The sequence below is a fragment of the Desmodus rotundus genome, chromosome 5 (genome assembly GCF_022682495.2).
Source record: "Desmodus rotundus isolate HL8 chromosome 5, HLdesRot8A.1, whole genome shotgun sequence".
Classification (NCBI taxonomy): Eukaryota; Metazoa; Chordata; class Mammalia; order Chiroptera; family Phyllostomidae; genus Desmodus; species Desmodus rotundus.
This window is the reverse complement of record NC_071391.1, coordinates 43378996-43403890: the sequence shown is the minus strand read 5'-3', so window position 1 is coordinate 43403890 and position 24895 is coordinate 43378996. Positions and strand designations below refer to the sequence as shown.

At 38.3% G+C, this 24895-nt stretch overlaps 3 protein-coding genes across 4 annotated transcripts; all 3 read left to right on the top strand.

The window, feature by feature from the left end:
• Positions 1–1682: 1682 nt before the first annotated feature.
• LOC112317631 (olfactory receptor 52E8) lies at positions 1683–6128 on the top strand. 2 transcript variants are annotated; one of them, XM_045183627.2, is made up of 3 exons: positions 1683–1807; positions 3002–3086; positions 3930–6128. In XM_045183627.2, exon 3 carries the CDS (start codon positions 4007–4009, stop codon positions 4934–4936), a length of 930 nt encoding a protein of 309 aa, XP_045039562.2. In that variant the 5' UTR covers positions 1683–1807; positions 3002–3086; positions 3930–4006; the 3' UTR covers positions 4937–6128. The 2 variants fall into 2 exon arrangements, with proteins under 2 accessions (XP_045039562.2, XP_045039563.2); XM_045183628.2 differs by lacking the exon at positions 3002–3086.
• A 4397-nt stretch (positions 6129–10525) lies between these two features.
• Positions 10526–16167, top strand: LOC112317630 (olfactory receptor 52E4). Its single transcript, XM_024574710.3, has 2 exons — positions 10526–10780; positions 13862–16167. The coding sequence occupies exon 2, from the start codon at positions 13934–13936 to the stop codon at positions 14867–14869; it is 936 nt and encodes a 311-aa protein (XP_024430478.2). The 5' UTR covers positions 10526–10780; positions 13862–13933; the 3' UTR covers positions 14870–16167.
• A 6338-nt stretch (positions 16168–22505) lies between these two features.
• LOC112317616 (olfactory receptor 52E5-like) lies at positions 22506–24298 on the top strand. Its single transcript, XM_024574695.2, is given in 4 exon segments — positions 22506–22581; positions 23436–23991; positions 23993–24144; positions 24147–24298. Coding segments are annotated over 4 exon segments (936 nt in total).
• Positions 24299–24895: the final 597 nt, after the last annotated feature.

Genomic DNA, 24895 nt, shown 5'->3' with positions numbered 1-24895 from the left:
ATGGATCTAATTGGAAATAATGAAAATCAACAACTGTTAGAGAGGACATAGAGAAATGGGGGCCCTCATATATTGCTGGTGGAAATGTAAGTTGATGCAGCCACTATGGAAAACACTTCTTCAAAAAGTTAAGCATAGAATTACCATATGATCCCAAAATTCCACTTTGTGGTATATATACCTAAAAGAACTAAAGACTGACGTTCAAACAAGTCTTGTACAATTATGTTCACAGCAGCACTATTGACAGTAGCTGAAGTATGAAAACAACCCAAATGTCCACCAACGGACATAGCAAAAAAATTTATCTATCCTTACAATAGAATACTGTTTGGCCATAAAAAGAGATGAAGTGCTGATATATGCTACAACAAGCAAACAACTTAAAAACGTTATGCTAAGTGAAAGAAGCTAAGCACAAAAGGCCATATGATTCCATTTATATGAAATATCCAGAATAAATTCATAGAGGCTAAAATAAGATTAGTGGTTTTCATGAACTAGGTAGAGAAAAAAATGAGGAGTGACTGTTTAATGGGTATGGGATTTTCTTTTGGAGCAATGAAAATATTTTGAAACTAAATAGTGGTGATAGTTGCACAATATTTTGAATGTATTAAGTGCCACTGAATTGTAAACTTCCAAATTGTTAAAATGGTCAGTTTTGTGTTATGCAAAGTCTGTCTAGAAAAAGTCCAACCATTGTTAATATACCACGAATGGTCTACACAACATACATGTAACCTGGCAGTCAAGGAGAGTGGACTGGAATGCACATGTGTGAACAATGACGACTTCACTGTGCTAGTCAGCAGGGGCAGTAGATGCTGTTGAGTGAGCGTGTGTACTGTGTGGCCATCACATTCAAAATGATTGAGCAAGTAGAGCAATGAATCTGCATCAAATTTTGAATTGAGCTTGAACATTCCTTCATGGAAACTATTCAGATGATTCAGAGGGCCGCAGCTATGGGCAACTGGTGATTGGCAGCTTCATCATGCCTGCTCATGCATCACATCTTGTACAGAGTTTTTTAGTGAAACATAAAATCACCCAGGTAACTCAGCTCCCCTACAGTCCAGATTTGGCACCCTGCAACTTCTGCCACTTCCCAAAACTACAATCACCTTTGAAAGGGAAGAGATTTCAGACTATGGATGAGATTCAGAAAAATATGACAGGATAGCTGATGGTGATTGGAAGAACTGTGTGAGGTCCCAAGGTGCCTCCTTTGAAGAGGACTGAGGTATCATCGTCCTATGTACAATGTTTCTTGTATCTTGTCTCCTCTTCAATAAATGTCTCTATTTTTCATATTGCATGGCTGGATAATTTCTGGACAGATCTTATATATATTTTATCATAATAAAAAAATTGATGGTTATACAAATGTCCAACAGAGTTCAATGGGTTAGTTCAAGAAATTCATAGACTAAAAGAGACATGGATAAGGAAGAAGGAGAAAAAAGATAAAATGTGACCTGTCATAATATTATGTGAAATAAGAACTAAAAATTGACCAAGTAACAGGCAGCAGGGTTCAGTGAGATTTCCCTAGAGCTACTCCTTAGCTGGTGCAATGACCAAAGGGAATTTCTATTCATTTCATTTTAATTTCAATACCTTAGACTCTGATACCTGGAGACTTCATTATAAATTCTCCCTCAACACATACACACAAATACATTTTTTATTGCTTCTTAGGGTGTGTTGAGGCTCTGTTCTAATATATATATATGTTGTAAAATTTTCAAGAACTGAATTCACAGCTGCTACATAACTTCCTAAGACTGAAGAAAGAAATTTGGTAAGTACTTGAGATCAGTGAGTATATACAATGTGTGCTTAGGATTGGAATTTGGATTCACAGAAATTTAGTTAAGACCTAGAGTATTGGGATAGGGAATAAAATGGCACAGATCATTAGTCTTGGGGGATGCCACAGAAAGACTAAGATGTGAAGAAGTTGAAGGAAAATATCAGCTGGGCACCTACAATATTTCACATATATAACCTCATTTATCCCACTCGATAACAATATGAGGTAGATAGTACTGTGCTTATTTCTAAATGAAGCTGAAACACAGAACATGATGTACTATATTTTTCCATGTATAATGCACACTTTTTTGCACAAATTTTTTAGGGAAAAATAAGGGTGTGCATTATACATGGGTATAATAATCCCATGAATAATTGGGCATAAAAACATGGATGCACATTATACATGGCAAAATATGGTAACTTACCTAAGGTCAAGGCCAGTAAGAACAGGATCAGGACTCCATTCCATGCCACAATGCCAGTAATATTAAATACTGTATGCTTTTGATCCTTTTTCCTACCTATGCTACTGCCTTCACAGTGAGTGAGACATAAATTGGAACAAAAAAGCCATAGTAGGCAGATAAAGATAGATAATGAGTTGAGTCAGCACTCCCTTATACTTAGACTGACTGCACACATTGCACAGATATTAAGAAAGGTACAATATGGTGATCAGCTGTTGGTCTCTCTCCATGCACCGTATTTCAAAGGGATTAATCTGAATGCACATTTAATTATTGGGAGAGCTCAATTTATGACCAATGACATGGCCCAAGATGAGGCATGTGATGAAAAGCATAGTTACAGCAATATTAAAAAATTTCTTTGGAACTAAATGTGTACATGTGTTATAAAGAGCTTGGCATGGCCCAGAGAGCATACTTGGCCTTTGTTACAGGATTTTAGGTGGTATTGGCTACTCTAGGTCCTTTCATTCTTTTCATCCCTTATTTTTCTTTCTGCCTCCTTTCACTATTTACACTAACAAGTTTACTAAAACAGGTCCTGAGCAGTGTCACAAAGCCTAGTTTCAAACTAATTTTAAATTTTGTTTATTTTTATTAAATTTATTGGGCTTTCATTGATTAATAAGATAATGATTCTGCTGCTTATTAGCTGTGTAAGTAATAGGAAGTCAATTAACTTATCAAAACCTTTCTCTTCCACAAACCAGATACCAGTCAGAACTTGTGCCATGGAATTATGGGGAGAATTAAATAATATATGCGAATAATGGTAAAAAATATGTCTGAAAAATGGTAGGTACATAATTAATTAAAGCTATTATTATTATTATTATTGTGTTGGTGGTTATTATTACTATCAATTTTATTTATCTCCTAATAGTATTTATCTCTTGAAGAAGAGGAGAGTTAATGTATTTAGTCTGAACTAAATAATTTTCAGAGAGACAGCATTAGCTTCTACAGTTAATTTGGGAAGCAATATTGGGGTTATTTATGGAGAACTAGAAAAGGAAAATGAATGCAAAGCCTTTAGAGAAGTAATCCTAATATCAATTGTTTGGGGATGTTTTATTTTTTAATTTCTGTTGAATTTATCAGGGTAACATTAGTTAATAAAATTATATAGGTTTCATTGGTACAATTCTATAATACATCATCTGTATAGTGTATTGTGTGTTCACCACCACAAGTCGTCTCTTTCTAGCACCATTTATCCCCCCTTAACTGTCTTCTAACTCCCTTCACCCTGCTTTCCCTCTGATAATCACCATACTATTGTCTGTGTCTATAGGTTTGTTTGTTTTGCTTAATCCCTTCACTTTTTCCATGAGCCCACCCATACCTCTCCCCTCCAAGAGCTGTCAGTCTGTTCTCTGTATCTATGAGTCTGTTTCTATTTTGTTTGTTAGTTTATTTTATTACTTAGATTCCATATATAAGTAAAATCATATGGCATTTTTCTTTGGCTTATTTCACTATGCATAATACTCTCCAGGTCCATCCATATTAACACAAAAAGTAAGATTTCCTTCCTTTTTACAACCATGTAGTCTTCCATTGTGTAACTGTACCATAGCCTTTTTATTTACTTTTATTGAATTTATTGTGGTGACATTTTATTTTTAATTTTTGTAGATCTAACAGTGGATAAATTGTCCAGTGGGAACCAGCAACAACTTTTAATAAGGATATCACAATCAGCCTGCAGAAGAATGTCTTCTCCCAACATCACTGAGTACCACCCTTCTTCATTCCTGTTGCTAGGGATTCCAGGGTTGGAAATTGCACAAATCTGGCTTGGTTTTCCCTTCTGCGCAGTGTATCTGATTGCTCTTGTTGGAAATATCATTATTCTCTTTGTTATCTGGATTGATCATACCCTTCACCAACCCATGTTCTACTTTTTAGCCATGCTGTCAGTAATTGACCTGAGTCTCTCTACTGTTACCATCCCTAAGATGCTGGGTATCTTTTGGTTCAGGCTTCAGGAGCTGTGCTTTGGGTGCTGCGTTGCTCAAGTCTTTTTTATCCACTTTTTTACAGTCATGGAGAGCATTGTACTTCTTGCCATGGGCTTTGATCGCTATGTGGCTATTTGTAACCCACTCAGATACAGCATGATCCTCACCAACAGAGTCATTGGTGTGATTGCTCTGGTGGTAGTTCTAAGAAGTGTATGCATGATTGCTCCCATTGTTTTCCTCCTCCTGAGGCTGCCTTACTGTGGACATAGAATCATCCCTCATACGTATTGTGAGCACATGGGAGTGGCACGTCTAGCTTGTGCCAGTATTAGTGTCAATGTCTACTATGGTCTTGCTAATATTTCTATCTTGTTTCTGGATGTGCTTCTGATCATTACCTCCTATGCTAGGATCTTATACACTGTCTTCCACCTCCCTTCCCAGGATGCCCGCATAAAGGCTCTAAATACTTGCAGCTCCCATATCTGTATCATCTTAGTGTTCTTTGGTCCAGCTCTCTTCTCCTTCCTCACTCATCGCTTTGGTCAGAGCATTCCTCAGTATATCCATATCCTTCTAGCTAATCTCTATGTGGTCGTCCCCCCTGCCCTCAACCCAGTCATTTATGGGATCAGGACCAAACAGATCCAGAAGCGGGTACAGAGCCTTTTTGTTTGAAAAAAAAAGAGAAGTAACTGATTCCAGTTATGGAAAGATAAAGTCTGAGCAGACTGTAATTTGTAATAAAATTAATAAACTCGAATCTACCCAGTCTTCCCCCATCCGTCCCCACGGAAGTCCTCAGAATGAGAGTCTACTCTGGGCACCCCCCTTCTCCTAAGCCTCAGGTTTCATATTTTGGCACATGATCTACACATATTTAAAAACTACTGTTTACCTGTTTTGGTCTCTTGGGTGATAACTGGCCCAAGTTTGGCCATTTTGGCAGTAGATGGTCAGGAAGAAAGGATTAAGAGGAATTAACTTCCACAGCTACAAACAGTGAAAGGTTGCTCATGCCTAAGCTAGAGCTGCCTGGTCAGCCCAAGATAAAGCCACAGTTTTCTGGCCATCTCAGGGCAGGGCTGCCAGGTTCCTGCTCCTGTCTTCTACTCTTTAACCTTTCTCCTCTGCTCTGGGCAGTAGAGAAGCAACCTCCCCACCTACTCCTACCCTCTCTGTCCCCACAGGCAGTGTCACTGCACAGCAAAGTCCAATTTGACACAGCACCACATGTTAAAGTCTTTATTTTTCTAAATACCAACAACACAATTTTGCTAAATTACAATTTTAGAAAATTAGCTGGGCCACAAAACTGCTCCCAGCTTTTGTCAGGTGCACCTGGGTCTCCACCATCTCTCAGGGCTGCCTGCATTTCTGCCAGGACTTGGGTATGGGTAGAGGCCCCCTGGGGTACATAGAAGCCACGAGAGTCTGGGGTACAGCCCTGTACTCCTTGAATGTTGTATATAGTAGCTTCTCTCTACCCTTGTCCCCAAACTCCCTTTTGCCTTCCTTAGGTTTAAATCTGGGAACTTTGATTATCCAGAGGAAATTAAATATTTTTATATCAAATTATATTACAATAAATATTGCCAAAGCTTTCCTTTAAAAATAATAAATTTCTTTTACCAGAATTAATTGTGAGATATATATACATACTTGGCTGTAATTGTTGGAGGCGTGTGTGTTTTTGTGCATCTGAACACATGCCTGCAATGATATTCATCATTGAGCGCTGGCATAACATGTCATACAAGAGAAACTTTCAAAGAGAAGAGCTTTGATTCACTGAAGGAAGAATTTAATATTAATCAACAAAACAAGCAAGTGAGCAAAATAGAACAAGAGACATGGAAATGAAGAACAAACTGACAGTGACCAGAAGGGAGGGGGGAAGGGGATAATGGAGGAAAGAAGGAGAAGGGTCAAGTAAAGGAACATGTATAAAGGACCCATGGACAAGCCAAAGGCGGGGGGATTGAATGTGGGAGGTGAGGGGTGGGTAGAGCAGGAGACAGTAATGGGGGGAAATGGGACAATTGTTACTGAACAATGATGAAAGAAAGGAAGGAAGGAAGGAAGGAAGGAAGGAAGGAAGGAAGGAAGGAAGGAAGAGCTGTATGATGTTCTAGATTTCTTACATACAGAGGTTCAACTAGAAGTCACATGGCCAATGACAACTATGAAGAAAAATGCAGCCCTCATTGGCATGGCTCAGTTGGTTGAGCATCATCCCACAGAGTGAAAGGTTCCTGGTTTGATTCCTGGTTAAGGCACATGCTTGGTTGAAGGCTGCATCCTGGGTTAGGTACATGTGATAGGCAACTTATTTATGTTTCTCTCACACATCAATATAAATAAATATTAATAAACAAAATATTTTTTAAAATGCAAGAAGTTTCTATAAATAACACAAATAATAAAGTACTGCCTAAAAATGAATAGTATAATTTTTACTGAAGTGTTTACAAGCAAAAGATGGGAATTAGACTAGTTTTTTGGGTTCTTTTTCTTTCTATGCTCTCAACTTTCTGATTCTATGAAGTTTTTCATAAGCCTGCCTCTCATTTCATATACTCTCATTCTTGAAGTAGTAAATTTAATACTGTGTCTTCTGTGATGGCCTTTTTTTTTTCTTGGAGTTTAAAAAATGCTTGTGGAACAGGTGAAAATTATATGTGAAATTAAATTGATGATTATAAAAACTTGTGAACATGTTAGTTCTTATTATTTCTCCAGCCCATGTGCCCCCACAGAAACAAATATTTGGCAGCCATTCATGGACAACGATGCCTATGGGAGCTTTGGAATCCAGGTAGGAGATTGTAAAACCCATGTGGAGCCCATGGCGGAGAATGACTGCTTTGAGAAGGGAGCCAATAGCAAATTAGTTGACAGTGGCCCTGCCTACACACTGGACACAGCCCTGTCCCCTGTGAACTCAGCTCCAGCCCCACTTGTTTGTGGTCCTGTCAATAGCTGCTTCTGCCAAGGGTCCAGGAGGTGCCATGCCCATCTGTGCCCTGTGTAACAGGGAACAACCTGAAACCTGACAGTGATCCCTAAAGCAGTCTTATGACCTGACTCCAGTCTCACTCTACCACAGACCAGAGGCAGTTCTGCCCAAATAGAGACCATCCCAATGACTCAGTGGGAGCATGCTCAGAGACCTATCTGCACCCATCTGCAACCCTGGTAACAAGTCTGCTAACTGTGGAATGACTGCAAACCAGATGATAGTCTTAATAGCTGGTTCCAGCTCTACCCAATCATGATCTCAGAGGTAGTCGCATCAGTTCAGGGACCCAGCAGGAGAAGGACTTTACCTGTCAGTACCAGGCTAAAAACTGAAAGGGGGGGTGTCTGTTCCTTCAAATTCACATACCAAACCCAAAGCTACATGGATCACAAAGAATCAGACACACATGACACCAACAAAAGGAACTAATAAAGCTCCAATAACTGATCTTAAAGAAGGGGAGATCCATGAACTGTTTGACAAGGAATTCAAAATACTCATCTTAAAGAAGCTCAGTACATTACAAGAAAAAAACCAGTCAGCTAAATGCAATCAGTGAAACAACATATCCATGAAATGAGAAGTCTAACAAAGGAATAGATATCATAAAAATAAGCCAAACAGAAATCCTGAAGCTTAAAAATATACTGACTAAACGGAAAAATTCAATAAAGATAAAGAAAATGTGGTCTATATGTGCAATGGAATGTTATTCAGCCTTAAAAAAAAAAAAGTCCTGCCATTGAAACAATAGGAATGAACTTGAGGACATTATGCTAAGTGAAATGTCAGTCAAATAAAGACAAATTGCATAATTCTCATACAGAGAACAAACTATTGCTGTCAGAGGGGAGAGGGGTTAGGGGGCTGGGTGAAAAAGGTTAATGGATCATGAAGTACACATTTGCAGTTAAAAATAGTAATAGAGATGTAAGGTACAGCATAGGGACTATAGTCAATAATATTGTAATAACTATGTATGGTGTCAGGTGAATACTAGACTAATCAAGGGATTACTTTTTAAATTATATAATGTCTAAACACTATGCTGTACACCTGAAACTAATACAGAGGTTGAGAAAAGTGGGTTTACAGTTGTTTATATGGAAAAAATACAATAATTAATAAGTAATACTACAAGAATAAACTCTATGTTTCACATACTCACAACTGTAAAACTACTTTTCCTCTCTGCTGTACAATATTGTGCTAATTGTAATTTTAATTTTTTAGTTAAAATATATATATTGCATATTCTCAGTTTTATTTGGAATCTTTAAAACAACTCAATTTACAGTAACAGAAAGTAGAATGATGGTTACTAAAGGCTGTGGCATGAGGAGAAAGGGAAGGTAGTGCCAGGGGCCAGGGGAGGGGGCCATGGGGAGTTTACTGGGTGAGCACAGAGTTTCAGTTTCTGCAAAATAAAAAAAGTTCTGGAGATGGATGGAGGTCATGGTTGTACAACAATATATACTTATTACTACTGAACTATACACTTAACAATGGTTAAGACAGTAAATTATATGCTAAATATATTCTACCAAAATAAAAATTTGAGGAAAATGGGAAAGGCAGAAACACTAAGCCAAAAGGGAAAGTGGGCATGTTATAATTGCAGTACACACAGATATGAGAATACAAGAGACACGGAGATCAGATCCAGCTGATTTATACAGAATACCAACACGGAGGCCATGGTAATTGAGTCAGAGTTGAAGGAAAGTGGAAATGAGCAGCAGTCATTTCACACACAGAACTTTTGATCATCAAAGACAGGGTAGTATTTTAAAGAGGAATGAAATAGAAATAAAATTTAAAAGGTTGATTGGGTATTAACTAAAAGACTTTGATAAGAATGGTGTTTATACTTTATTATATAAAACCTTTTGTGTACAATGAAGAAATCAAGGTCACAGGAAAGAATTTTAAGAGATTAGATAGTATCAGTCTTGATCTGTGAAGATAAATGTTGACACAGTGGGGAGGAGGCCTACCATGAGGGAGTGACCAGAGACCAGGGAACATGCTTCTCATTAATCAGAGAGAGAAATAATTAAAATGAGAACACATCAGATGTAACCAGACTCTCCTTTGGACTGTAGATCACATTATCTTCTCTCTCATGACAACTTGAAACTGTCTGAACTTACAAGTAAAAAATAAAAACTGGAAAAGGGGATTAAGAAGTAAAAATTTCCATTTAAAAAATAAGTCAGAGGGATGTAATTTATACAGCATGAGGAACATAGTCAATAATGTTGTAGTAACTATGCACAGTGACAGATGGTTACTAGACTTCTTGGGGTGATCAATTCATAAGGCATATAAAGGTTGAATCACTATGCTGTACAGCTGAAACTAATGTAATGTGCGTCAACTCTATTTAAAAATAAAAATTAAAAAAACCATCCAGTGTATTCAATTGTCCCTCAGTCTTCTCCTATCTGTACTTAGGAAAACCATGATTTATGGCATATCCTGGTACTAACAGGTCTACTCCATTGTCATCCAGGAACAGAGACTCTAAGAAAACTCTAGACCTTGAGCTCTATTTGAATTTTGTTTTCTTGTGAGAATGTGGAGTTTTCATTTCTATCTGTCAAAGGAGCTAAAGCACAGGAAAGCCCTTCTCCAAAGAATTTATCTGTTTATTATTAGTTACAGATTGGAGAGGAGAATCGTGCTGGGTTGGAAGAAAGTTGATAGTAGTATCTACAGGTACAAACACTGTCAAAAATAAAAGTGTTGTCACAGTGTCTAATTGTGTCTACTTCAGGGGTCTTCTTCAACTTTCGAAACTATAGTTGTAACAATGCTAAACTGCAGTCACTTTATATTAAACAAAGCAGAAGAGTTGTTAAGGAGTTTCCTAAGAAGTCACACTTTGGAGACTTAATGGTATAAACTTGATAGCTTTATGACTTCTAAAGGGGACAGAATCAATTTCATCCCCCATATAGATTCCTTTCCCTTTGGGAAATTTCTCTTCCTAACAGCTCATGAGATATCCCCTCCCCTGAGCTACAAAGTTACATCTAGTATGATGACATTTTTCTGTAGATGCAATAGGGAGGAACAATGAGTTAGATGAACTTAATTACCCATGAGCCCATGTATATGCCCAGAGGACTCTGAAGGTTAAGCTCAGGGATTCTGGGATATGCTTAGACTTAGGGTTACTATCATTTCACTATAAAGGTTTTCTCCACATAGCAGGACAAACTTGGGACCCAGAGGCTTGAATGGGCTTGGGTCACCATGTTGAGACCCTGAACTTATGCTGTGGTATTGTTCTAAGTGAGGACTGGGAGAGGAAATATTAGAAAGGTAAAGATGCATGGGCAGGGGAGATGAGACACTGCAGAGAAGAGGACACGTAAATGAGGATAGAAGGGGACAGTGGCTCCCTTTTGCTGAGAAGTGATCCACAGCACTACTCCCCATTCTCTTCACAAACAAATACGCAGAGCACATGGGATTGGAACAGACATCAGCAGGTGAGCACAGTGATGTGCCAACAAGTAATTCTCTCTCTCTCTCTCTCTCTCTCTCTCTCTCATACACACATGCACACACACTAACAGCTCACTTAGTGTATCCTTCATGGCTTTCCCACAAATAGCCTTATAGTAGTATAACCACCTCTGCTGTCACTAAGGAGTGGAGATTGTTCTGGCTAGCAGATTGTTGGCAGGGAACCAGACCCAGTAACTAGGCTTGCTGTGGTTCATCTGAGGGAGAAGACTACTACAGGTCACTGCCGTATGTTGGAGGTTGGGAGCGGAGGTGTGACTTATCCAAAGAAAATGATGTACATATGCTACATTTGGTCTGCATTACTATCGTATTTTTTTCTCTTACATTATGCTGGTAAGTTTAGATGTCAAGTTCTAATTTGGCCTGCTGTGTACCTATTACTTTATGGAAACACACTCAAGCCTTTTTGTTGGAATACCAGTCTTATCCGGTGGCCCAGTCATGACAGTGCCTGAAAGAACATACCCATTCCCATCAATGGCTTAATCCTATCAAGCCTGAGAAATCTGTAAGAATGAGAGGCCATGGTATACTTTTGAACTGAGCTGCACTGATTTATGTATACATCCAGAGAACCCTAGAAATAAGTCCAAATGTGAAGCCCTGGCTACTCATTTACTTTGGAATATTCTGTTGCCACCCACTGCTTCTTCATCTCACCTTGTAGCCTCCATGAGTTATTTAGAAATAATGTACTCTTTAGATTGTAAGATTAAGTAAGTTATTTGTGAAATTTTTCATTGTTTGGGGATAACAGAAAAATAAAATTTGGGGAATGACTAATAAAGTAAATAACTATTATTTATTGAGTACACATCATGAGCTAGTCCTTTACATGCATTGGTTTTATTTGTCATTAAATGGGGCATATTAGGTAAAATTTATTAGCCCAATTTTATAGAAAAAAAAAGTGACTTAGAAAAGTAAGGAATTTGTCCAAAGGTCTTCAGCTGGTAGATGGTATAGCAAGATTTTTAGACATGTTTCAATGGTTTCAAAGTCCACATAAATACTGAACTATTAGAATCAGTGGGGACAAGAGTTAGTAAGTAAAAGAAAAATCACAACTAATGAATTGAGTGTTGGTGAGTACTAAAGGGTAAAGATACCTATTATCAACTGAGCTCTTGAAATGAACCCTGGGGTTGAGCTCTTCCTCAATGTGCATATCTAGAGAAAGGTAAACTATTTCCATGCCCTCCAGGAATGATCCTTGAGCTTATTGGCCCCACACTCTCTGCCATTGTTTATAGCACCAAGGTGCCTGCAGCAAGAAATGAAGCATTCTAACCAAAACTGACAGGGTGGGTGTCTTGTTGGATTTGAACTCTACTGTCAGAAAAGAGTGCCCTCGGCCAACACACTGGAAACATTTCCCTCAGCTAATGAAGGAAATGTGTGTTGATAATACGGCCACATCAAGGGTGAGGCTGACTCTGTACTGTATATCTCATGATACGTCATCCTGTTTTCTCAGACTCTTCCAAGTAAATTTCTACAAACGCTCTGAATTCTCATCCTTGGCATCCTCCCCTCAACACTAGCAAGCATGGTCTTCTTCCTCCACGTTGGCAATCTTCTCTTCAGCTTCTTTGGGTGCAAGAGATTCTCCTTTTCTTCTTGTGTAGAAAAAGGGATTATTAACTCCCTTGCCTGGGCCTTTTTATTGTGCAACAACTACCTGGCAAAGTTACGTGCAACCACATACATAATAAAATCTTTCTCCATCTCTCCCCCCCTCTTTCCCTTCCCCTTTCTCCTTCTACACACACACACACACACACACTCATATACACATATGCACACATAAACACACACTTATACAAATCCTGATTCTATTCAATAATTAAATTATAAAAAACTGGGCATCATATATTTATATGGCAGTGTTGAGGGTATTAAAATGAATATCCCCTAGTTCCTTCCTCTCAATAGCAACATTTCTGTTTGTAGACAATAGGAAAATGCAGAAATGAAGTCACGCCATGTTAGATGCTGCATAGTGCAACACCCCAGGAACACAAAAAAATTAAAATAATTTTCTTTATTATTTCAGTAACTAGGGAAAATTTATTAACAAAATTTTAATTTCAGTGTCACTTAAATTTGCTAGATATTTGGTCTCCTGATACCTGAAGGTAAATGCAATTTCAGAACATGGGTGTGATTTTTGTATGTTAACTATCGTATGTTATAGGTTGTATTTATTGTATATTTTGTATGTTATAGGTTGTAATAAAGATGAACATGAATTAGCTGATAAGCCAAGGGCAATTTACTGAAAGAACATCAGAAAATCACAGAAAAAACAGAAGCCTTAAGATATGGGATTAAAAGCCAATCCATTTTATAAGATTAGAAGCATCAAAAATAGTGACCTCCCTTCTATCATGTGTCTGTATCAGATCCATGAGTCAGATCCCTACATTTATATTATATCAAAACACGGAATGGTATAAGTCAAATACTTTCATTTAGAGCAGAGGTATCAAACTCATCTTCACTGAGGACCACATCAGCCTCGCGGTTGCCTTCAAAGGGCGGAATGTAATTTTTGGACTGTATCAATGTAACTACTCCTTAACAGTTAAGCGAGAGTTCGGCGGTGTGGCTGGGTAGAAACAAGGTGGCGGGCTGGGTAGAAACAAGGTGGCGGGCCGGATTCTGCTGCTGTGGGCCTTGTGTTTGCCACCTGTGATATAGACTCAGGATTCCTTTAACTCCAGAGTGCACTTTGAGAACAACTGTGTATAGTACATTCCCAAAATTAACCAAGTGGACACTTGGAAAAGGAATGAAAGGAAATGCCAGAAAATGTAAATATACCCTACTTTTAAAATATTCTCAGTTCCTTCAAATATCTCATATCACAAAAAGATAAGTCATGGACAATATTGCCTATGATGAGGCTCACAACAATAACTTACCTTGAGAAAGTTGGTCAATTATCCTCTATAAGAAAAGAATATCTAATGTTTTAAAATTAATCGCTTCGTCCATCATCTCCAGCATACTGATTTGAGGTCTTTCTATCTTTCCAGGACCTTGACAAGAAAAGATCTTAAAGCAAGATCCTATTCCTTAACAGGAATTTAATAACACTTGCTAAGAGAATGCCTTCTATCAATGACACCCAGTTCCACCCTCTCTTCTTTCTCCTACTGGGAATACCAGGCCTAGAAACTATACATATATGGATTGCTTTCCCATTCTGTGTTGTGTACCTGATAGCCTTTGTGGGAAACATCACCATTCTCTTTGTGATCAAGACTGAACACAGTCTCCACCAGCCCATGTTCTACTTCTTGGTCATGTTGTCTGTGCTTGACCTGGGTCTCTCCACATCCACAATCCCCAAAATGTTGGGCATCTTCTGGTTCAACCTCCAAGAAATCAGCTTTGGAAGCTGCCTAGCTCAGATGTTCTTTATCCACATGTTTACAGGCATGGAGACTGTTCTACTGGTGGCCATGGCTTATGACCGTTTTGTTGCCATCTGCAAACCGCTCCAGTACACAGTGATCCTCACCAATAAAACCATCAGCATCCTACTCTCTGTTGTTGTTGGAAGAAATTTGCTTCTTGTGACTCCATTTGTGTTTCTCATTCTGAGGCTGCCCTTCTGCGGACACTACATCATCCCTCACACATACTGTGAGCACATGGGTCTTGCCAGGTTGGCCTGTGCACCCATCAAGGTCAACATTATCTATGGGCTTATGGTTATTTCTAATATTATTGTAGATGTGATCCTGATTGCCTCTTCTTATATGCTTATTCTCCAAGCTGTTTTCCGCCTTCCCTCTCAGGAAGCCCGACTAAAGGCTCTCAATACCTGTGGTTCGCATGTCTGCGTCATGCTGTGCTTTTACACACCAGCATTTTTTTCTTTTATGACACACCGCTTTGGTCGGAACATTCCCCACTATATCCACATTCTTTTGGCTAATGTATACGTGGTTGTCCCACCTGCCCTTAATCCTGTCATCTATGGAGTCAGGACCAAGCAGATCCGAGAGCGGGTTATAAAAATATTTGTAGAGAAATAATAGTTCAGTGTAAAGACTGTGAAAATATATTCACAAACTACTCATATTTAATCTGAGCTCTCTTAAATTTTCTATTATATTGGATAGTAGTGGCCAGATTTTGCATTTATATTGAAAGTGGTTTAGTGTTGAGAGATAAAGCAAAGTTATCTTTGCTGCCCTCTCTGCTCACCCACCCCCATGAAACTGGACAAAAGGAAAAGACTAATAGAAAAGAAAGATATTCTAGAGGCGGCAGTGTTTGGGGAATAGCATGGCTGGTGGAAAAGGGTATCAACTCCCCCCATATCTCCATATGTCTTCTCTTTATGTCAGCTTTGACCCTGATGGAACACTGACCTAATAAATAAAATGGAATTTGGAAATGCTAGAGGCAAGATGATCTATATTGTTCCAAAAACTGGCAGCACTGACAGTAGTAACAGTGCAAGTACCTTTATTGTAGCAGAAGAATTGAAATGTCCAGAAATGGCCTACTTTGACAATAAAAAAGCATAAATAGATACTTCATGAAACTAAACAGAAAAGAAGAAAGTGCCTGAACACTAGAAAGAATCTTTATGTGCAGTGATTAGATGACAGTCAAATATATAATTAATTGTTTTCTACCCATTAGTCCTAAGTCTTCATTAATAAATTATTATATATCGCATAGAACCATGAATTTTGTAATCCATTTTTTAGTCACATAGTCAGTGATTCCACAGAAATACTTGTCCCAGGCACAAAACACAGTGGTAGGGCTGATCCTTCCATCATTTTTACATTTATTTGGTTTCTGAATGCCCAATTTCTAACTTCCCATTTTTCTCTTGTGGAATGAATCAAAGTAATGCTTTCCTGGATCTGAAGCATGGCCACAAAGTTCTAGAAATAATCTGTATGTGGTCTGAGTACTGATTTATATATAAAGCTATGTGTATGTGTAATACAAACATGCTAAATATTATGGTAAATAGGGTATTTATTTATTGTGTATGAGAATATTAAATGCATTTACGTACATGCTTAATAGCAAATATATATGGGAAGAAAACACATATATGCAAAAGATAAAAATAATGGAGGAAATGGTGACAAGATAAAAATACAGTGACTCCAGAGTTAATTATATTTTATTAGATTAAATGTTCTAAAACAATGTCATTTTCCATAAACCTCTCCCACTCTCCCAGATACTCCTTCTCATTGGTGTCCCTTTGTGAATCACAGGGTACTTTACAGAACGTGAGAACCAGGCTAGCTCATTGGATACTAGTGCTGTTTATCTCTAACATTATGTTACCCACCAACACATACTCGGTATAACTTAAAGAAATAAACTTTCATGAAGTTTAATCCAGATGTAATGTCTTTTTGACTCTGTTCCAATGTTGATCCACTCAATTGGTTAATTAATCCACAACTCATAATATTTAGTCAGAACCTTAATATTATCCTGGTAAAACTTATAAAAATTCCAGTTGCTTACAGGTCCTTCCATTTTCCAGGTGCCAAGTTTAAATTTAAAAATTTTTCCAACACTTTTCCAAAGTGGTTTCATGATTTTATACCTTATGAACAAAATATGAAAGTTCTAATTTTTCCATTATCAATTTCAGCTACCTCATCATATCATTATCTCATTATAGTTTTAATTTTCATTTTTATGATGACAAGTAATATTGATTTTGGTTTCAATACTTATTAGCCATTTTTAAATCTTTTGCAAAGTGCGTATGTCTTTCCTAATACTACAATATTAGCTACTTTGAGATATATTTGAGTGTAGTTCAAAAGCCTTTGAGAAATGGAAGTTCAAAGATAAAACTGCCTATAACAAAAGTAAACACTAACACCAATAAAATTATACATAAGTTATATATATTAACATGCATATGTAAATATACACATATGTTTGTGTAAGCATGTTGTATCATTTATGGTATATTATACATAAATTACAATTAAGTTTAAATAGGAGAATCTGCAGGAAAAGGTAAAGCTTCTTTTTTTTGAACTGCTAAATTATTTATTAATCAACATTATTAAGCAGCTATTAATATTAATGATGATAATTTTTTATTGTTGTTCAATACAGTTGTCCCCATTTTCCCCCTACAATGCCCACCCTCCCCCACTCATCCCTGCCTCCCACCCTCATACCTACACCCTTTGGCTTTGTCAAAGAACATGTATGAAGGACACATGGAAAAGGCAACTCCTTATTGGCTACATTAGTCAAAGTTTTGGAAAAATAGTGGCAAAGAAGGTAAGCCCCTTAAGTTATAACAAATGATAGGCACAGTGTAGGGAAGCCACAGTGATAGATATTTACAACTCCTTGGCCTGAAGAGAAGGGACTAGATACTTAGCATTGTGAAGACTCTTACATGCAGGAGTTGGGATTTATTTTGAAAGACTGACCCAGACAATGGTGACCAGCAGGCCATCTGTAAGCACAGAGCAAGTGGAAACAAGAATAAATATCCTGACTTTTTTTCCTTCCTACCCTCCTCTTGGTAGTTTCAATCTTCTGAAACCAAGTGAATGCCAAAGGGCAAGGGAGACTATCCATGCACACTGTGAGTCCCCCAGGACACAGAGGGTGGGGTGGTCCTGGACAGGCAAACCGGAGGTAGCCAGCACATTGGCCCACCTAAATGAAGAACTGGAGGAAAATTCTAAACATATACTTGAAGGCCAGGATTTTTATGTGTTCTCCTTTCAATTACTATTCTCTACTGTTCCTTCAGGATTATATCTGTAGTATTAGGTACTGCCTCTCTTTTGGTTCTCAGAGTCCCTTAGAAGAAATTTGAATTTCTTTTTATCCGTTTAGACAGCTCAAGAGTTATCCAAAATAATACTGATACTTTTAAAAAATCATGTGGAGAAATACACCTTGAAATCAATTCTAGTGTATTTTCCTTAAAGACTGAAATTTTTTTTCAAAGAAGGAATGAAATAATCATGTAATTGCCACCCATGTTCTATGTTTGCACTCCTATATATTCTCACATAATTTTTTAGTATTTTCTCTCTAAGGCCAAAAGTGGCATGAAGGAAAACACTGATATGCCAGGAGTATTCTGTCATATGTTTTATAAGAATTAAGGTTATTAAGGAAAACATTGAGCTTTCTAAAGCTTTAACTAGGGGATAATAGGGGATGGGCCATCAAGGAACATGTATAAAGGACACATGGACAAAGCCAAAGGGGGTAGGTTTGAGGGTGGGAGGCATGGTGGGGTGAAAATGGAGACAACTGTACTTGAACAACAATAAAAAAAATTAAAAATAATGCTTTAATTAATACCAAAATTCTAAAACATTAATATAAAAATGTATATCCAGATATCTCAAATTTTATATAAAATATTACAAACAAGAAGAGGCACTAACTTTTTTTTTTACACTTATGTATCATAAAACAAATTAAAGCTTCCAGAACTGAAAATGGTTATTAACTTTGGAGCTATACAAATAAAATATGTATGTAAAATATCTTGAAAACTTACAGTTAGCTAGCCTGGTAGCTCACATGAGAGCTTTCATTATCTGTTCAAGAAATGTAACAGATTTGACCATTACTACATAAAATGCTAAAATGACAAGCAAATTTTTATTATTTTGACTTACATGTATCAAACAGTCAGTTAGTGTGTTGTCTAACTTATGGCAGAAGCTTAGTAGATGGATATCAAATTAAGGACTGTTTGCTTGGCATATTAGCATTACTGACATCTAGTGGTGAAGTTAAATACATTTCTTGAACAATTAAACTTGAACAACAATAAAAATCAAAAGTATTTAAAATAAATAAATAAAATAAAATAAAAAATGAGTAATCCAGTGAACTAAAAAGTAACTAATTTTTCTATTTAAATTCAACACCAAAGGTAAAACATCTGTCAATATTTCAAATAAGTGATAAAGGTATTACCCATTTTAATAACAGCTTGAATCTATTTTCAAATGTTGCTATTTTAGTTAAATGCATTATCTCACTTAATCGGGAGAGAAAAACACGTGAAATGTGAATTGTCATTTTCATTACCCTTGTGAATTTATAGGGGCAACACGAGCCTTAGAAAAGTTAAGACATAAGTTTAACATCACTCAGCTTCTGAATCACAGGAAAGGGATTTAAATTTAAGTTATCTGACCCCAAAATGTTGACTTCGGGGATAATGCTATACAATAATTATAATAATAATCAATGTTTATTTATTAATTAATTTAAATAAACAGTTGCTGAGCACTTTCTAGGCAGCATCCCCTAGTATCATTAAAACAATCCCGTAAGTCAGTACTTTTTTCTCATTTTGCCTCTGAGAAAACCAAGGCTCAGAAAAACAAATTAAATCGGCCAAGGTCACAGAACAAATAGGTGGACAAAATGGTTATGTTCTAAGTATGCGTGATGAGCTGCTTTCCTTTGTGTAAATATATATTTATTTTCATGTTTCTATTAACATTATGTATAGTGTTCAAAGCACTATATTCTTACCAAAAGTTCATCTGATGTAATTCTTAGAACAGATATAAGTCAGGGTTTGGAAACTTATGGTAGAATTCTGGCTCTGCTATTTACTAAATGTACATACATTTCTGAGCTGACTTTGAGGAAATACTGGTTTTTTCCTATAGTGTTCTTTCCCTATGCTCACTGTCTGTCTTTTCAAAGATACTGCTCACCTGATACCACAGAGAGCTTTAAAATGTTGGTCACTGTGCCTCTCACTGACTAGACTCCAGGGACCTGTATAGAGAGGATACTTGTTGGAAGATGCAAATTTTAAATCATCTATAACCAGAAGGCATCTCTAACCAGAAATCATAGAGCTTGATCCTCAGGGATATGGAAATTTTCTGTCCCATTACTCCAGGCCCAGGAACACAACCCCCTGTGTGGAGGCTCTTCCCAGGGGACTAGAGTGAGTTCAGTGTAACCCCTTGGCCCTGACTATTGAGAACTCAGTCACGTAAAGGTTGCAGTCTGTGGTATCCAACTCTTCACAAACGATTTCTCAGATGCCCGGCAGAAGTAAGTGAGTCAGCTCCTGATTATGCTGGAAGAGAGTGCATAGTGACAGTAACTAAAGTGATTCATGGGGGAGACGGACCTCCTGGGACTCACCCAGAGTCTTTAGATGGGGCCCCTCCAAGTAATGCAGCAAAATAGAGAGATTGGAGTTGTGTTGACAATAACTGGCTTCATGGCCACATATCAATTACTAACACAGAAGCACACAGCACAACGCTCACTGCACTAAATAAATGTATAAACAAACCCAGGAACCTATATGTAAATACAAAATACGAATAAAGAATGTTGTTTGCAAATACCAGGGAAAGTACCGATGGTGTAACTTTTCTTCCCTGATACAAAGGGCGTCTTTTCTTCCTCACTTCCTTCTATTTCTGACACTTCAGAGAACTTCTTACACGGGGCACAGTCATCCTAGTGAGAGAAAGTTGCAGTTTATTTAGAAATGGGACACAGAAGGGTTGAGACATAGGAAGCCTGGGAACCTGGGTAACAGCTTATCCAATTCTGCTGCACAGGATAAAAGCCAGTCCCAGGGAGAAGTTCAGTTTACCCCAGGGAATTGAGTGTCTGAAAGGGAAGAGAAAGGATCAGAAAGAGAGAGGGAGAGAGAATCTCAGAGAGTTATGCTGAAGGTAAACTTAGAAAATACACACGGACGTGTGGGTAAACAGACAAAAGGTGAGGTGACTGCATCAGCGGCGGTCACAGCGATGGGGGTTGCTGCAGAGGCAGTGGTCTAGACACACAATGTCTTTTGCTGATGACAATAAGAGTATTTACCAGGATCATTCTGAATTTGTAATATGTTCGGAATACCAGAGCACCTTTTAAAAGTTTCCTTAGAAAGACTGTTAAAAAGTGGGAGAATTATTATGACAGTGGAAACCTTGTGTGAGGCCAAAAAGCAAATACTGGCATGACTGGCTAGACTGTAGGCTTCACAAATTCGGCTCAATCTGTGCTGCTTGCTTGCATTTGGAGCAGTATCTGGCAGATATAAATATTTGTTAAATGAATTAAAGATTAATAACCAGAAGCTTCTATAATATAACAGATGGGGGCAGAGAGTGGTAGTGGTGGAAAAGTTTGCAGGTGATCCTGAATATAGAAGGAGGAAAACCTAAGTCATCGGGAGCAGTTATCAGAACATGGAAAAATCTCTGTGATTTCAGGTCCTTGATACATGGACTTAATTTTTTTTTTTGCAGTTACAAAATAACAAATCCCACCAGGTAAATAACCTCCACCTCCCTGCCCATCCTAAATGCCACCCTGAGGAGTGAACAGAGGACTTTTCAAACTATGCGTGAGTCCTCAGTCCTTCTCCCCTAGGTCTGCCCAGGGTCCCTTACCCCCTCTTCTAAGGGTGTGAATCACCGCTTCTCGATCATATTTTATTAATAGTATTATACAGGGTGGGGGCAGAGTAGGTTTACAGTTGTTCACATGGAAAACACTACAATAATTAATAAACAATAACATAAGACTAAACTCGTTGTGTTTTGTGTACTCACAGCTGTAAGCCTACTTTTGCCCCATGCTGTATTGGTAGGTCACATGATTTAAAAAGAAAACCACTGAAGGGCCATTGGTGAACAGGAAAGAATTATAGAAAAAGTTCAGATAAAAGGTTATACATGTCTTAATTAACTCAGTAGTTGTGAAGGGGAAAATAATAGATTTGATGGCTCTTTCTGAAGACTAATACCATCAAACACTTAGAAAGCGGACCTGCTCCGATCAGTCACTAACAACATAGTACAAGATACATGGAGGGTTATCAACAGGGGAGTGGCGGGGGAGAAAGGGGGGAAAGGTACAGGGAACAAGTAACATAAATGGTAGGCAGAAAATAGACAGGGGGAGGTTAAGAATAGTATAGGAAATGTAGAAGCTAAAGAACTTATAAGTATGACCCATGGACTTGAACTATAGGGGGGGAATGTGGGAAAGGGGGTGGGCAGGATGGAGTGGAGTGATGGGAGGAAAATGGGACAACTGTAATAGCATAATCAATAAATATATTTTAAAAAGATAACATTGTCTTCAATCTGGACCCCTGTGATAACCTACACAATCCAACTACACATGCACTTGCTGCCTGTAAGACATTTTTGACAGTGCAGCCAGAGCGGCATTTTTGAAATGCAAATTCAATTGTGTTACTACACTGCAGCATAAAATCCTACCGTTTCTTCCCATTGTTTCTGGGAAGAAGATAAAACCCCTTAAAATTAGCCACAAGGGCCTACATGATCCCGTCACTGTCTTTGTACCCCGGTTCCTGTTAACTAGAAATATTTTTTCTGCTCAATTCCCTCTTCCACTCCTTAGTGGATTCTCATCCTTCAGCTATCAATTTAGTTAACTCTTCCTCAGGAAAGCATCCTCCAGGAACATGTCAGACTTTGTAGTTCTAGGAGAGACCACTTTTTTGCTGAAATTATATAATGGTCTCTTGATGTATCTAAATGTCTTAATTGCATTGCTTAGTTAGGATCCAAATACCAGCTATTCAGTCCTTTACCCTTACTGGTTTTTTTCCCACATAGAATTGTTTTGTTTTTTTAAAAAAAATTTTTTCAGTTCTACTTTGCAAGAATGTATCATTACCTCAAACCATCAGACCAGCTGATGAGACTAGCTGAGTCATCATCTTCACCTCGATCCCAGTCCAGTGATATTTCACACTCGCTAACAGACATACAAACGTACATACACACAACCTTGTTTATGCTTAACATCCTGATTAACAGATATAATTAACAGATATTTGTTAATTTAATGCAATAAGCAAGTTCTTCCTTAGAGACTGAAGAGGAGAAAGACATGAGAAGTACAGAACTCTTTATTTGGAAATTTTCTGCATGGTTTTCTATATAGGTGAAGCAAATATTTTGAAGTGAGAGTGTCTTTATTTTAATGTAACATAGGTAGAATGTGAACTTTAGGGTAAGGAAATGCAATACTCCTGAAATCTCTGTAGACTCTTTGTAACTTCTGGTGTTATGATTAACTTTCTCTGGGGGGCAGCCGGCACTGACATTATACTGCTGTTCAGAGATGTTCTTTTTATGGAGAATATCTGGTGATACCAGCCTGAAGAGCTGTACAAATGATGATGGCCATGGCCTTTCCAAACTGGGCCACATGTTTGATGACTTAAATTTTAGAGCTATGTATAGGTGGGACTGAGAGTAGAATTTGTGTATGTGTGTGTGTGTATTATTTTTCCAACTTTTGAGTTGATGTGAATTTGGAGGACAAACTAGTTATTCTCCACAGGTACAACAATGACTAGTAAAATATCATGAAAAGAATATGAGAGTGCCGTTTCAACTGTGCCTCCTATTTCCTCTCTAGTTCCCCTCTGCTGTATATGGAATTAAAGAATGGCTTTTCTGTTTCTCTAGAAAGTAGGCAACATGCTATGAGGGAGGTTAGTTTCTCTCACTGGAAGCAAGACAACTCCTGCAAAAAATGTGTCTATAACCAAGTTTCACTGATGTGCTGCATCCCAAAAATATCCAGTCCATCCTCCTTCCTTCCTTCTGATAGGCATTCCAGGGCTGGAAGATGTACACGTCTGGATCAGCTTCCCCTTCTTTGCAGCATATCTAATAGCCCTCCTGGGGAACATCACTACCCTCTTTGTGATCAAGACTGAACGCAGCCTCCACCAACCCATGTTTTACTTCCTGGCCATGTTGGCCTACACTGACCTTGACCTGTCCACAGACACCACCCCCAAGATGTTAGGCATTTTCTGGTGCAATCTCAGGGACATTGTATTTGGTGCTTGCATCACACAAATGTACACTGTCCATCTATGCACTGGCCTGGAGTCTGTGGTGCTGCCAGTCATGGCCATCGATCGCTATATTGCCATCTGCAGCCCCCTGAGATACAGCATGATCCTTACCAACAAGGTGATAGCCATCCTAGGTACAGTCAGCACAGTCAGGACTTTGGTGTTTGTGACTCCATTCATATTTCTCATCTCAAGGTTGCCTTTCTGTGGTCTGCAGATTATCCCCCACACCTACTGTGAACACATGGGCTTAGCAAAATGGCTTGTGCCAGTATTAGGTCAATGTTATATATGGCTTGATTGCTTTCTCAGTGGGATACATTAACCTTTCTGGGACTGGGTTTTCTCATGTCCAAATCCGCCGAGCAGTCTTCCACTTCCCATCCTGCGATGCCCGGCTCAAGGCTCTGAGTACATGTAGCTCCCACGCTGTGTCATGTTAGCTTTCCACCTGCCAGCCCTCTTCTCCTTCATGACACACCGATTTGGTCACAACATCCCTCATTACATCCACATACTTCTGGCCAATCTGTACGTGATTGTTCCCCCTGCTCTTAACCCTGTAATCTATGGGCTCAAATAAGAGAGTGTGTACTAAGGATTCTTAACCCCCAAAGTAATTGACATTTAATTCCAGAAGGATCTTATGGGGAACCATTCCAAGCGTGGGAAATGTGGCCCAGCCCCCATGAAAAAGCCAGTGGGGAACGAGGTTGGCAGGCAGGACCCACGTCCATGGATAGGTTCTCCCATGGGGAATCTGGCCCTCATTGTGCCTAGGCCACTTTGAGACTTGCTTTTTGCTAAAACTCCCTCACCCTGAATTGAGGCAGCAAATGTTTACTGCATATCTTTAAAGTAACTTCCTAAAATCTATGCGGAACCTTCCAAGGACCAGTGTAACCAGCTTAACTACTTTTCCCTTTACATTTGCAAATATCCTTCCTCTTTGATGTAATTAGCAACACCCTCTCCTTTGTTTTCTGTAACCTAAAGTGAACCTGTGCATAGTAAATGAAGATTATCCTAAATGTAATGTGCCCAGAAAAGCAATAAAAGCCTGTCAAGGCAAGGGTCGGGGTGCTCTCCCCTTGAGAAAGTGGCCACGCTGTCCCTTTTCCTCCACAGGGTAGTCCATGTGTATTTGTCTATTGCCGCCACAACACCAGATCCTGCAGGC